The sequence below is a fragment of the Crotalus tigris genome, unplaced genomic scaffold, assembly GCF_016545835.1.
Source record: "Crotalus tigris isolate CLP2741 ecotype Arizona unplaced genomic scaffold, ASM1654583v1 scf7180000018606.670481, whole genome shotgun sequence".
NCBI classification, from domain to species: Eukaryota; Metazoa; Chordata; class Lepidosauria; order Squamata; family Viperidae; genus Crotalus; species Crotalus tigris.
The window spans coordinates 476,324-491,588 of NW_024097102.1; the positions used below are offsets into that span (position 1 = coordinate 476,324).

The window sequence follows — 15,265 nt, forward strand, 5'->3', positions numbered from 1 at the left end:
TAAAATAATTCTTGCCATATCATTCTACTTAGGTGAATTTTAAAATATGACATCCAATTTATCAGGGACATATTTTATCATTACAAAAATACTTGAGAATGTATGAGAGAAATAAAAAAGTGAATTTGTAGCACAATATGGTGAGATCCAGAAAACGATATCATTTTATACTGCTAATTGACAGTGTTTTTAAAGAGTTTGTTAAGAACTATATTTATTTAGATATCCACAAAACCAGAGAATTCCAATCAGCGGTTATGTTTTCTATAAGAACAATAAGAATTTTACTATCCATGTTGTAAAATAGTATTATATATGTAAACCTGACATATATATATATATATATATATATATATCTTGCAAACTTAAAATCCGACCACCCACTTAACTATAGACACTGCTATGGCATTAAACCCAAGTGAATTGAGAATTGCCTAGCTTTTCTGATGTGCTTTGAAAAGTAGAGGGGAAAAAAAGCAGATTAGGAGGATACTTTCAAGTGGCAGAGATAGAATGAACTGAGCCTTATACTATGAAAGAAGTGAAGGAATGCAAGCCTCGAGCAAGGCTTAGGATCCTCCCTGAAAGCAGGGTAGGAGGGAAAGGGAGAGGAGAAAGAAATTGAAACACTGGCTTCTTGAATAGAAAAGTTTATGGAATGTCCTTATCAGTGACAAAGATGGGAGCTTGTTCTTCATTAGTGGCTTTGATGTTTATTTATTGGTTTTATATGCTATTTCACTTAAACCAATTCTAAGCAGCTCACACTTTCTACAATGCAATGTGCAAGTCAAAAGCAAGAAGATCATGTACATTGGAAACTAAACAACCTTCCACTGCTATGGTCACACTCTTGGGCAAACATCCTCACCACTACCATTCCTCAAATTTTCTCTAATATCCTAGGTCTTAACTGACTTCTAGGATACTAATAAAGAGAGAGCAGCCTTTTATCTATTGGAGAAGTTGCTCCAACAGAAAGGGCCATCACAGGGAAGACTCAACCAGTCAGGACTTCTGAAACTGATGGAAAAGGCACAGGAAGTTCTATCTTCTTGATCTAACCAGATGGAAAGATCCCATTTGTGTCAGGGATCCCACCTAAATCCCAGAGCTAATAGGTTGGAAAAGATGTTAGTAAAGGGCTTTTTTCTGCTACTTCTCTCCTTCTACTTAATTGTGGAGTAGAAGATGTTACAGGAAAGCTAGCTCAGTAGGATGACCCATACATCACATGTAGAGAGCTCCAGATTCAAACTAGGACCAAATTTCTACATTCACACTAAGGAAAAGAATAGATTGTCTCAAGCTCTAATTTGCTGGAGGCATCTACCAACTCTTGAGTTTGAGATAAGACTATGCAATAGTTGGGTTTGTGCTGGTGTATGTCCTAACATTTTGAAGCAAGCAGCAGCAGATGTAACAGCTACATATATTCATTCAAGAGTAAATCTGTCCCAAATAAAACAATATAGAACTATCATGAGAATAGTGGCGGTCTCTCAGTGGACAAATGTATCTCAATCACATATCTAGCGCCAGTTAGTCCATTCAGGTACCCCAGAGATAAAGATAACAGGTCACATTTTTCAGTCCTGGCCCAAATGTTTAACTACATTTCCAGGTTGATTTGTATATTGAAAATATATTAGTTTAAAAATTGAAGAGGTTTTTCCCCTCTCTTCTATTTGTTTTGATTTTATTTATCATCACTACTCAGTTCTACAATAGTTCTACTATTTCTTAACCAGAACCAGCTGCTGCTGATGGTGAATCTGGAAAGACATTGAAGTGGGTAGCTGGAACTGTCTTGGCAGAAAACTCCAAAGCCTCTGCTCCCTAGTTCTGAAGGTTACACTCCCTCCCGCCCTGTTTACTTTGCAGTAAGTCTAGTGCAGTGGTTCTCAACCTGTGGGTCGGGACCCCATTTGGGGTCGAACGACCATTTCAAGGGGGTCGCCAAACAACACAGTCCGCCATTTTTTCCCCTTTTCCTTAGCTGTGCTACTCCCTTTTATTCTATTGGCTTTTGAAAGCCAATAAAATAGACTCTCTTGAATAGAGTCTAATTCTATTGACTTTCAAAAGCCAATAGGAATTGTCCAGGCTGTCTCTGCCCTGCTGAGCCTGCCAAAAGTCCCATTCTGCAAACGGTGCTTCACCAGTTGAGTAGTCCTCGACTTACGACCAGTTGAGTAGTCCTCGACTTACGACCGGTTGGGGGATCGCAGCATTAAAAAGGTTGAGAACCACTGGTCTAGTGAGAGTCATCTCTAAGTGTAGAAGTTCATATGCTAGCTTACCTGGTCCAAATCTTAAGCTAAATCCTTTACTGTAAATCTCTAAAGTGAATCCACAAAATTGGAATTAGGAAATGACTAGCTTGAGAGCCAGTTTGGTGCTGTGGTTAAGACATCATGCAGAAACCAGTAGACTGAGTCCCATCTTAGGCACAAAGCCAGCTGGATGGCCAGTCACTTTCTCTCTGCCCTAGAAAGGAGGCAATAGCAAACAATTTCTGAAAAACTTTGCCAAGAAAACTGCAGGAATTTGTCCAGGAGGTCTGCAAGAATCGGACATGACTTTACAGAAGGGGGGAGGTCAGAAACTGAGTTGTTGTTTATTTTGAGATTCGACTTGGAACCGAACACAAAGAAAGTGTCCACTTTGTTCTCTTAAAAGTTGCATCCTGTGACATCCAACAACAAAACTATTGGCTATGATGATGATACAGATAACAGTGATGCCAGGATTAGCAATAAACTTTACTGCCATGTTTTTTTTTTAATTGAATTATTTAAAAAAAAAGTTTGCTTGAAAGAAAGTTGAAAGAACCGGCTGACAACATCAACTTCGATTTAAAGGCAATTCTCCTTTAGAGCAGCTTCTCTGTCCACCACGGGCATTTCAATCGAAGCCAACGACCTGCTTTCTCCCGTCCCTAAACTTTTCGGGTGCCCTTCTGATCTCTCCGACTTGGCGGCTCTTCTCCTTCGATTCGAGATGCGGAGAGGATGCGATTTTTCACCCAACGCGGTCCTTTCCCTCCTAAGCCAAACCGTTATAAGAAAATTCTCCTGTCAGGAAAAAAGGAAGACGACGCTTTGTGCGGAACAGGAAGAGTTAACCCTCAGCTATCCCCACCTCCACAGCAGAGAACCGCATCGAGTAGCCCGCATTCATAACCCACCCACCACTAGCAAGTAAAGTACACGACCACCGAAAACATCAACAAAAACAACAAAATCCGAAGGGTTGGTTGGTTTTGATTCTCAGCATCTGTGTAGCAAGCTGAAGTCATCTTTTTAGTCCGGAAGAGGCAAAGTGATTTTAGAGAGCCTATTTCTGGGAGAATGGCTTTCAGAGGCTTCCTTCCATTCTGGCGCAAATCTTTTTCTCCCAACCGCCGAGACAGGAAAGGAAAAGGAAAGAAACGTTTAACCTAATTCCCAGCATTTCTATTTACTTATCTGTCTGGGTTCCGGCATTTTCCACCACGAGCAAGATATATTTGCATTTGCTCTGAAACTTTTTTGTTTTATTTTATTTTACTTTAATCCCTAAAAAAACCCAGCAAGCTGCGGGCATTGCACTAGCATTCTTTTCCGCGGTCCTTTCATCCAAAGGAAAAAAAGCAGTAGCCAAGCAGTCAGGCGGGGATGAAGAAACAACCGTCCTGCCGAGACCCGAGCCCTCCATTCTCTTCTCTCCGCTCTTACTCATCCTTGCTTAATGTTCATCTACCAAGGCTTGCTTCCTTTCCCGGAAAAAAGTCTTTCAAAGCACAGAAATAACAGCCCTAAGGTGGAGAAAGTGAAACGGCAATTTTCTGGCAATCGGGAGAAGCTTAAAAAAAAAATCATACCCAACGAGCTCGCTCCAGCCAACAAGAACGCACTCGTTTCGGGCAAGGCAGAAGAGAATAAAAAAAAAATGGCAAAAAAATTCGCATATGTGTTTAAAATATATATTCGCGCCCGTCGATTGTTATATTAATATCGAGCGTCGTCCTGTAAACGCTTGGAGCCCTTCCCTTTTTCTTTGCTCCCCATAAAGACCTTTCACTCTGGCTACCCTGGAGGGAAGCGGTTCCTTATCCCAGAGTGTTTAATGCTTGTGAAAATAGGGAAAGGCTATCCGATTGTCTCTGGTTTATGCTCACTGAGCAAGAGGACCGTTCTCCTTTCGGACACAAGGGGTCGCTGTTGCGATCGTGTGAAGGCCAAACTCTAAACAGCATAAAACCTCCCCTCTCGGCGTGGAGATAGTGGTGATGCTCGAGGTGGTGGAAGAATTCAAGGCACCAGTATATACACGGAATAAACATGAGCCTCGTATGTGCTCCAAATGCTGTATATCCAGGGTAGGAAGTCTATAATAGGAGGGGGAGAAAAACCGGCTCGTGAATACTAAAGAGACAATCCAAAGAGTGTCTTGCAAAAATTTGCGGTCTCAGAGGCGCGTGAATGCAGAAACGTTCTGCATAGAGGTTAAAGATCTACTAACAGTCCTTTCACCTTTGCACTGTTACCCCGATCGGGGCCAAGGAACGAAAAACGGAACGCTTTACTAGAACTAGGCAGCGGCTTCTTAAAGGAGAATCGTAGTTAGTCGATCGGGGCGTAAACGCTCAAATGTGACTCGGAGAATACGGGACTAGTCATTCAACCCGACTCTAAACCAGGTTAGGGAAGGTGAATTAAAGCAAAGGCACTTCCTTTCACCTCCGAAAACCCGAACGGTTGGCATTTGCCCGCATTGTGCCTTTAAAGGGGAGGGCGGAGAGCAAGACGACCAAGACGCCCCCTCGGTTTTCATCTGCGGAGCTTCCAGGGACCTAGAAGTTCGCCCCGTTTCCCACCCTTGCCTACGGGATCCCCGCTGGTGTTCAGCTTCCTAGTCAGGCGAGAAGAAATCCGGGGAGTCGTTTCTGCATGTCGAGCTGAAGCTTGCCGATGGGTTAGACGGCATTTATTTTGGTTAAATTATCTGGAATGAAAGGCCCCTCCTTCTTTGGCGGTGGATTTGGGTCCCCCGCGCCTAAATCCGTAGTGTTACTCATCTTGCTGCTGTTGCTTTACAGACTAAACCTAGCAATGTCGCGGTGAGGGGAAGGCGTGTGGGGAGGGGGGCAAGAGTGAAAGAAAGAAACTGGGCTTCTGTCCGCCTCTTTCCTGGATGCGATGACATTCACCACGACTATCTGGCCCCCATCTGCCACTGTGTATGTGCCGAATCTTGAAATATACCAGCCATGTTTGTTTATAGTCCACGTTTGCCTTCTGACCTTCTCGGAGGATCATTTTCAAGACGGCCAACTGAGTAAGCTCGGCTGGACGCTAAATTCTTCCTCCCCTTTGTTTTTTTTTTAGCTGAAGTTGAAAAGCGGGTTAGGTCCACTTCTTACAAATCTCAGTAGCAACAACCACAGCAACTTTCAAGTGATGCTGTTGATGATCTCTTTCGTTTAGATAGAACGCGCTTAAAATTCATGTGCACCAGGTAATAACGAAGGTTGGGCGTCTTGAACGCATTTTTACATTTACACTCGTGGAAAGCTTTGGGAGTGGCTGGGAAATGGGGCGATTTTATTTACTGAGGCTGGATAAGAGATGGGTTACATCGACTCCCCTCAATGAAGCCGAATCACTCCAGAAAGAGACCCAACTTCGTATACAGAGTGTATATTTTCCTTCTTTGTTGATTGATTCCCCCCCCCATCTCTTCAGAGAAACCCCTTTTGATATATAGACTTTGTCCAACTGTTAGGTAGAGTCAGGCAGCATTGAAAAATAAAATTTCCCTAATATTTTAGGAGTCAAAAGGTCCACTTATTCTGAAATCGTTGGAGGAAGGGGAGACCTGGGAGCAAATGCTGCGTGTATGCATGTGTCTGTGTGCGCAGGAAGGAGTGGAAAGTTAGAATATGAGCTAATAATCTTTCTACCAAGAGACTATCAATTGAACCTTACTTCTTGCTCACTTAACAGGATGATTCTATGCCGTGTCAGGAGAAATCAATGCCCACCTTCCCAAGGTGAGGGGTAGCACTTCCCTAAGTAGTGATTTATAATGTCTTACAGCGCCATCCAACCATCACTGTGTCGATAGAACAGTAAAGCAGACTTGCTTTGTACTGTATCACAGAAAGGATTCGTCGCTATATTTCATTCAGCACGAACCGGCATATTACCACGTGTATTTTCTACGCGTGTTTAGGATTAGGTGCCATTAGTCTAACCAGTGATTAAGATTAGATTCGAGTTTCAACGTAGGACGCCAGCGGTGTTTCCACACACATAGGCAGAGATTGTCTAGAAGTCATTATTAATCATGGGGATAGAAACGGCCTTTATCGCACTTCCTAATGGACAACTGAAGTGGCAAAGTACTTCCAGGTTCCTACCGACAGTAAAAGCAGTAGTTGGGAACTAGAAGTATCAGTAGGTTTGGTTGGGGAAATGATCTGCCAGTTTTCTCTCTAAAAAAAAATCTACGGGCAGCACACAATAGCAGTAGTTGTAATAAGATTTTCTTTCCAAAATAGTAGAGCCACTGGAGGAAATGTTTCAGTCTAGCTAATTTTCCCTTCGTCTATCCGCTTACTCAGGAGTAAATTCCACTGAAATTCCAGGGGGGGGGATTTTTACCTGGGGGCCTGGGTGGGGTGGGAAAAGCACTACTTTCAAGCGCTAAACACCTGCGAGTAGCTGCGATGTTATCACTTTCCCCCCGACGTCCTTGTCACTACTAGGGGAATAGAAAAGCCGCAAAAAGAAATGAGGGAAACTGAAGCTTTACGGGCAACCAGGATCAAGCCGCTGTCAATGCCCTGTCAACCGGAGTCTCGCTGACGCTTTTATCCTTCGCCTCAAATAATAATTAAAGCAACAAAAAAAATAACCCCTCCCCCGTCCAAAAAAATAGCGGGCGAAAATCTAAGCGGCTAAGCCTTTATTGCCCCCTTTTTGTGGCATAAATCAGATTGCATGGCTTTTAATCCGCCGCTCCTCCTCCTCCTGCTTTTCCCCTCCCACAATATTTGATCAGTCACCTGATCCATATTTCCCTCTCCCACCCCACCCCCCACCCCTCAAACAGCCTGCAGAGTTGAGGGAGGGGAAGCGTTCAGAGAATAAACCGTCTTGTTTCTTTCTTTTTCCTCAAAAAAAAAAAAAATAAAAAGAAAAGAAAAGAAAAGAAAGAAAAAAAGAAAAAAAGAAAAATCCTGCGCGACTGTAAGGGAGAGAGGGGTGGTGATCAAAGGCAGCTGCTTGCTTTAAGCCAATGAAAGCGGAGGCGTGTTGATGCAAACCGGGGGGGAGTAAAAACGGATTAAGAGTGTGGAGGGGGGAGAAATCAAATGAGGAGCGGAAAAGTTGCCTCTGGTTCCGTCCTCCCTCCCTCCCCCCCCCCCCAATATTTCTCTGCGTCTGTCGCGGATTTCTCCAAGCAGCCGCCTCGCCAGATCGCCAGCCCCTGAAATATGATAATCAGAACAGCTGCTTCTGTGTTCCCTCCGGCCAATCAGAAGACGGCAGGTTTGACGTCCCCGCGGCCTACGTCGGCCAATGACGAGCGAGCTGAGTTGGAGCAGAGAAGTTTGAGTAAGAGATAAGGAAGAGGCTCGTGGTCGAGGCGCGCGGAGTTCTACGCACTGGGCAGCGCCTCCGCCGCTCTCTCGCTTGCCTGGACCGGCAGCCCGCGGGGGGTTTTCTTCGAGCGGAGCCACCCTCACCGCAGGAAGAAGGGAGCCCGGCTACCCCGCCTTCTTGAGGCCGATTCCAAGCGCGGCGGCAGAGCCAGCAGCATCCCTGCCGTCCCTTGACAGCATCTTCTTCTTCCCTCCCTCTCCGGGGCAAAAAGCAGCCGCCGGTTTATTTTTTTATTATTATTATTTTCATCTTGGGAAAGTTCCTGTGCAGCCGTGCACCATTTCACTGTGGACACTATACCCTTGGGTAGAGATGGGCGATATGGGCGACCCACCGAAAAGTAAGAAAGCGACGGTTCTAAAGCGCTTCAGTCGGTTATTAGCTGGTCCTCGCGAGCGTGAAGGCGAAGTAGGAGCAGCGAATAGTTTGAAGTAGGAAAACAGGGTGGCCCCCGGCGCGTGTTGCGATCCGTTTCGCCTTGGAGCGTTAGATGCTGGAGGGCTCCCCAGCGGGCTCGCTTCTCCTTCAAGGGGAAAGCCGCCGCTTAAAAAGTCGGAGATATAAACGAGGGAGCGTGGAAACCGGAGTGGGGCAGCGGGGGGAGATGTCTCATTTTTACGTACTGAAAATCTGTTCTGCTGAAGATCTGCGGGAACCATCTTTTCCCTCCAATACGAGGGGAATCTGGTGTCCTGCCTGGGGGAGGGGGGAAGGGGAGCGAAAGGGTCCCGCTCAGAGGCCCGTCCGAGTCTCGGCAATGACTTTGAGCAAGTTGCGGCGCTGCTACCAACCTTTCGGATGTCCAGGAGTGCCACCCTAAACCCGAAGGATCCAATTTGCTCTCCAACAATAGATTTCTCTCCCTAGCCACATTTGATTCGGAACGAAATCCCGGCTGCGGTCCGCCCCAACTGGGGCAGACAGTTCGCTTCCTGCGCCGGCTGAATCCAAATTCTGGCAAAAGGGGGAGAAATTGGGGGGGGGAGCGAAAAACCACAAATCAAAGCCCTCAGGCTGGGTTTGGTTGGCGCATTCTGCTCCCTGGATATGTAAAGCATGTTGCCCGTGCTTAATTTTTCTGACCCACTCCTCGCCCCCCACACCACCCCACGTCTCAAAATTACCCCCGAGCGTTTTTTGGATTGGTTGAAAAGCGTGGAAAATGAGCACACTTCTCCGACCCTCCCCCTCTCTGTAAATTTAACTTTTGCGTTCTGCCTTTTCCCTCAGCCTGGGAAGCCTTTGATGGAGCCACACACACCACCTCATCCCGACTGCTGTCCTAAAACGCCGCGCTCTCTCTTGCACCCGCTCCCTCCCTCCCCCTTTCTCTCCTTTCTGGATTTTTTTTTTTCCTCCCTTCTCCCCCCCCCCCCTTGCCCGAAAATGCAACGCGACCTCAACCGCTGCGGCAAGCAGCGCGTTTCCCAAAGAGCAGCGAACCGAGCTCAGGCGGCGGGGTTGGCGGGGACTAATAAAACGCGTTTATCTCAGTAGGAGTGCGAACGCTTCGTCAGTTATGTCTCTTCTCCTCCTTTGCCTTTCAGAAAAACGGCTGATTTCCTTGTGCGTCGGTTGCGGCAATCAAATCCACGACCAGTATATTCTGCGGGTTTCCCCGGATTTGGAATGGCACGCGGCGTGTTTGAAGTGCGCGGAATGTAACCAGTATTTGGACGAGACTTGTACGTGCTTTGTAAGGGATGGGAAAACCTACTGTAAGCGAGACTACATCAGGTATGGAGCCTCTCTTGCTTGCGTGGTCTCCCCTCCCCCTCCGCACCGGGCAGGGAGTTATGGCGACTAGTAGATCCGGGGGAAAAGAAGGGAGGACGTCAGTGTTGGTTCTCTTCCAACCGAACAGCCGAGATTCTTCTGGTTCTTACAGGCGAACCTGATTCTTAGGTCAGAATCTTTCTCGAGCTCCATTTTAGCCCTTCAGAAGCCTGTATTGAAAAAGGTACACACAGGCTCCCGAAACACACACGCATACACAAAACACACACACACGCACACGCACACACACACACACACACACACACACGCACGAAGTTTAAGACATAAGCATATCCCGTGGTTAGGAAGGGGGAGAAACAGTAAACAGCGAGGGCCGAGGAAAATAAACAGATACAGACAAGAGATAATTACAGAGGGATGGGTTTCCCCCTTTTTAATATTTCAGGTTTATTTTGTTATCTGTATGAGGTGGAGGCAAGTTGCATAAAAATATTTTCCCCTTCCTTTTAAAAATAAGCTCTCCACAAACAGGCCGGTCAGTCAGATCAGTTGAAGGCCGCCTCTTTCTGAATTCTTGTCTGTTGTGTGCATTTACTTCCTGGGTAATTGAGGAAGGACTCTAGGCCAGCTGCTTTGCCATAGTCAGGATTATTAACTTCTTGGCGTCAAACGTATGCAGGTGGGAAATAAATGTATTAATCCCACTTCACACCCTCAAAAGAAAAATTTAAAGATAAGCCTCTAGATAGAAGAAGCCGAACAAAAGTGTCCTAGAACTGTCTACGTCGAGCGCGATTATTATTTTTTAAAAAATGTTCCATGGTCACTAAATTGGCTGGGAAGGAAATATATGAACCTCTTTCGGGGGCAATCAGAAGAGAGCTACTGACGCTCCGGTTCTCTGGCCTGGAAGCTTCATTCGAAAGAAGATTCAAAGCATCAAATAGCTTAAGAATCCGGGTTGGGGGGTGGTGTCTCCCGGCTCCTCTTTTTCGATTGTTCTGGTGAGGACTAGTTTGAGGCTTGTGTAATATTTAGAGGGGCAGCTGCAATTTGCTGTCATTCAGAGGGATCCAGCCCTCTTTCTTTAAATAAGCGTCCCTCCCCTGAACTCTTAGCTAATTAAGTGTATAATTGAAATGAGGTGGGAGGTAGTGGGGGTGGGAGGTTTCTCCTGCGCGGTATGGGGGGGGGGGGGAAGAAAGAGATTTTCTATTTTTCAAGGAAGTGCGTTAGGAAAAGAAAATAACCACCACTCCCCTTAATGCCCATTCTAGCAGGCCTCTTCATCTTTTAGAAAATAAACCAAGGATGCGGTTGCGATTTGTAAGGCTTCCTTCCTCATACAAACCAGTCCTAACTCGTGGGTTAAGGGAAAGGTAGAGGACAGCTATAAAATAGTAGCAACGATCATTAATACTAGCAATGGTATTTAAATAAAGTCCCGCTCTGTGGTCGAAAAAGCAAATTGCTTCGAAGGAGGAGGGAGAGGAGGAGAGCAAAACCCACACAAAGACTTTGTTTGCAGGACCCCCTTGGGTAGGTCTACTCAGGAGCCAATCTTTTCAGTACCCTTTACTCTCAGGTAAGGCGTGTGGGTAGGATTACAGGCCTTCATCTTTTTAAATATTAACCCTTTGGGAGCTCTAGGACCGCCTCTCCTTTCTTATCTTATCTGCCTTGATGAATTGGACAGAGGAGATCAAATTGCCCCTCAGCTGTTAGCGAACAATCGCTACATTTAGATAATGGAAGCAGCTTCCTTCCTACTCTGAAAATTTCTCTAGGAAGCTGATTCTATTATAAAGAATATATATAATATAGTCATATATATAGAGATACTCATATAGTATATATATATATATATTATAGATATGATATATCATATATATCAGTATACTATCAATATATATATATATATATATATATATATATATATATATATATATATAAATCCTGCTTTTCTGGCCACCGCTGACTTGACAGGTAAACCGACAAATATTGGAGAAAGGAAAGAAGCCTTTATTTCCCATTTCATCGATTTTTTTTCGACGATCGAGGGGGCCGGGAGGGGGGGTACGAGGAGACGCGAAGCTACTGTGTACCCTTACCGGGTTTGATCTTCGCGGAGGGGGCAAAGGTTGGCGACTTGAGGCGGGCTTGCGCCGAGGACACAATCCAGACGGAGTGGGCGCTGCTTAAGGTTCCCTAACCAGGAATGGCAGGAGCAGGAGGTGGTGGTGGTGGTGGTGCTTTAAACGACGCTCGGTCTTGACGTGGGCGTATTTTTTTTTCGGGAGCAACTTTCCACTGGATCGGAACCTTCTCTCGGGTTCCTTTGGGATTCCCCTTTTCTCCCCCCCCTTCCCCCTCCCCCTCCCCCCCCAAAAAACCCGGTTTACGACTTGGATCGCAATTCTGAAATGCGAAGACTTGAGGTCGCCGGCGAGAATTCCCCCAATATTCCCCCTCGGAAAGGCCGCTAGAGAACGAGCTCCAGATTTCCCAGGTTCTCTGCCTGCCCCGGTTCCTGGAAGGCGGCTAAGCCCAGAGCTACGGGCCGCCTCCTTTTGGAAGGCGGCGTCTGCTTAATACATTTTCAGAATCCAGGGCTTTCTGAACCGGGGGAATTTTTAAAAAAAAAAAAAAAAAAAACGAGGCTGGGCAACGGGAACAAATATTTTACGTAACAGGCACGGTATCTCCCAGCTATTCATGTGTCTGTCCCCCTCGCCAACATTGTAGCAGGTTGACTCGGGAGTAAATGCCACTGGCGCCTGCGGTAGGACTGTCCTAGCCCCTCTGCTTAACACTGCTGCATTTAATTCGGCCTCTCTCTTTTGTATATCTCGATTTGGAAGCAAATCCCGTGTCTTTCCAGCTGACGCCAAACGTTATTTCGGAAGTGCTTGTTACTCAAGTGTAAGTCAAGTTCAAGAGGTTAGATAGAAGCACATTTGCTTGAAAGGCTGATTCGTGGACCTGGACGGTCTTGCCGGCTCCCAAGAAACGTTTTCCAACGGGGGCTTTTTCCCATCTTTGGTCTTTCCAGTAGTTCATTCCTGGCCCAGGGCCCAAAGAGAGTTCTACCCCTTCTTCCTTCACTAAGAAAAAAACAGCCGGTAGTTTGGGCCTTTGTAATTATTATTATTATCCATTCTTTTTCTCCCTCGGGTTTATTTTTAAGAAGAGACAAGAGATTGCGCAGTGATAAGATAAGGAACGACTGATATATAGAGTCTAACCGCGTCCCTACAGAGAAATTGTACTGACTGGCGAGCAAGGGAGCGAAGCGAGAGGGTGATAGAACGAGCAGAGAAGGCTGCCCATCCGCTTTTTCATGCTACCCTAGCCACATCGCTCGGTTGAGCGGTGCTCCAGAAGTTTCGGACACGTCCCTGCTCTTGAAGCGCTTCGGATCTATTTTGGAAGAAAGCTCGAAAGATTCGGCGCACGCTTTTCTCTTTCTTTCGAAAGGATAGCTTACATTCCGAGGTAGAGAAGAAGGCTGAGCTAAATCAAAACGATTCGTTGCCCTTACAGATATTCGGGAGTGTAAAAATAAAAAAATCGCGGATTTGCTAGCGGCCGCAACTCTCTCCTAGAAAGAAGCGAATTAGGTGGGCGTCCTCCAATTCGTATTAAGCAAACCTCAGCCTTGACGGAAAGGTAGGCCTCGCCACTCGCTTTTGCTAATCCAAAAGCCAGAGAGACTTACGTGCCCCAACCGGCCACCATCTACAAATTAATAAACGAATTTCGCGATTTTCGCGAGCAACAAACCAAACACGCTTGAAAAGTTAAGCCATAGCGCTTCTTACTAACAAGCCACCTTCAGACCCGTGTTTAGCCCTTTGAGGCTTACTTTCCAAAACAGAACCCCAACTACCGCAAATGGCTGCCTCCAAAATCCCATTTCTGGCCCATTCTCTAAGAGGAATGTTTCTCCGTTGGGATTTTAGAGCCCGTGAGATTTTGGAGCATGCAAAGGCATATATATGGTTTCTGTGCATCCTTATAAAGAGAGGGTAAATTAGGAGCTCAGCGGAGCTTTGCTTTGAAGTGGCCCCGGCCTGAACCAGCGTGTTTGTGTGTGTTTAAAGGATGAGGTGGTTTAAAAAAAATAAATAATAAAAAAATAGGACTTTACACTTTAACCTCCCTCGTTCTAATCGGTCCAGAATTAACCGTAGGCGATTCCCTTCCTTGCCATTCTCTGCTCATTCGAGTCAGAAGCGCAGCTACACTTCAGAAGGTTCCTTTAGCGCCTTTCGCGGGGGAAAAAAAAAATCTAAATTCTACCTGGGAATCTGTAGGGCAATTCTCCACTGTTGGCGAAAGAGACACTCACAAAAATAAATTAAAACCAGAATCTATTTTTAAATAAAATAAAATAAAATAAAAATGCACCCCTCCCCCAAAGTTTTTTCCCTTCCCGCCGGGCAGGAAGTGCATCGGCGGCCTCGATTCTTTCTTCAAGCATCGAAAACGGCAGCTCCAAATTTGGACTGGGGTCCTCACCTGCCTCCCTCCATTTAAACGGGTGAGAGAGCCAACTGGATTGGTTCGATAGAAAAAGGTTGCTTTGGGCTGGCGCCTAAAAACGCGGGGTCTGGCGGATCGGGTCGGGTCGAAAAAGGACTTGATTCGAACAGGGGTCTGAAATGAATTTTGTTTCCCCTCTCTATTTCTCCTCCTCCTCCTCCTCCTCCTCGTTCCCTTCCCCTCCTCTTTTTCTCACCTCTCTCCCCGCCGGGGTCCGGACTCAGGTTATACGGCATCAAATGCGCCAAGTGCAACATTGGTTTCAGCAAGAACGACTTCGTGATGCGCGCCCGCTCCAAAGTCTACCATATTGAGTGCTTTCGCTGCGTGGCCTGCAGCCGCCAGCTTATTCCAGGGGACGAGTTCGCGCTGCGAGAGGACGGCCTCTTTTGCCGAGCGGACCACGACGTGGTGGAAAGAGCCAGTCTCGGCGCCGGGGACCCCCTCAGCCCCTTGCACCCCGCCAGGCCGCTCCAGATGGCAGGTACTCTTAGGCCTTTCTGGGAGAAGCTGGGTTGGTGTTGTGCTCCGTTGTACCTACTGTCTTGCCCGGTCCAGTCTAACCCTTAACTGCCCGGTTCTGTATTTAGCTTCTTACAGAAAAAGGAGTTTTCTGCAGGAGCTCCAAAGGATGGACCCCAAGGAAGGGTGGAATCCTGTGGTTGGGGCTGCAAAGCAGCAGCTTTCTTCACAGTACAAGCAGCCTTGGGACCCCTTAAAAACTAACGCATTTCATTGGGTCATGAGCTTCCATTATCCATTATTCTTGATTTATCAAATGTGAAATTAGAAGTATGGAATTAGAAGTGGAAACAAACAAAAATGAGGCTTCCCCCCCCCCAAGATGGGACAAGCTACAGGTCCGGTCCTGAAGAGCCAGCTCCATTGCCCACTGAGCTTTAACTTCAGAACAAATAAGATGAAGCTATTTCTAAGTAGTTATAATTATAGCAGAGGTATGTTAACAGACATGAAAAGACATACACTAAAGGGCATGAAAGTTTGCTTGGTTTGGGCTAGATATGTGCCTAAGAAAGATGCATTTGAAGAATGGTAGAGAGAAATAAGCTCTGCATGACTGTTGGACTCTCTTCCTTTCAAGTCAATGAGACGGACAACAGAGTTCTTGGTTTTTTTTAATTTTTATTTTTTTGGTGCCTTCAAATTTCAATCAGTTATATATATGGCTGCCCATCTCATCACAGAGACTTTGGGTGGAATTCAAAATTAAGCAAAAAGTAAGTGTCGACTTCTGGTGTAGTCTCTGCAGTTTTCTCAGCAAGATTTTTGGAATGTTACCCTGGTCTTCCTCTTAGGGTTGAGAGAGA

The 15,265-nt window shown here is 46.1% G+C and overlaps 1 protein-coding gene across 15 annotated transcripts in view; it reads left to right on the plus strand.

Moving 5' to 3' along the window:
- The first annotated feature begins 7,542 nt into the window (after window positions 1-7,542).
- ISL1 (ISL LIM homeobox 1) overlaps window positions 7,543-15,265 on the plus strand; it is a 91,227-nt gene continuing 83,504 nt past the window's right edge. For all 15 annotated transcript variants that reach the window (XR_005558130.1, XR_005558131.1, XR_005558122.1 and 12 more), the window contains exons 1-3: window positions 7,543-7,995; window positions 9,203-9,392; window positions 14,162-14,421. Coding sequence is in view for 4 of the 15 variants with exons in the window: in XM_039355125.1 (XP_039211059.1) it covers window positions 7,968-7,995; window positions 9,203-9,392; window positions 14,162-14,421 (478 nt within the window). In the remaining 11 variants the exon portion in view is untranslated. The remainder of the gene's footprint in view (window positions 7,996-9,202; window positions 9,393-14,161; window positions 14,422-15,265) is intronic.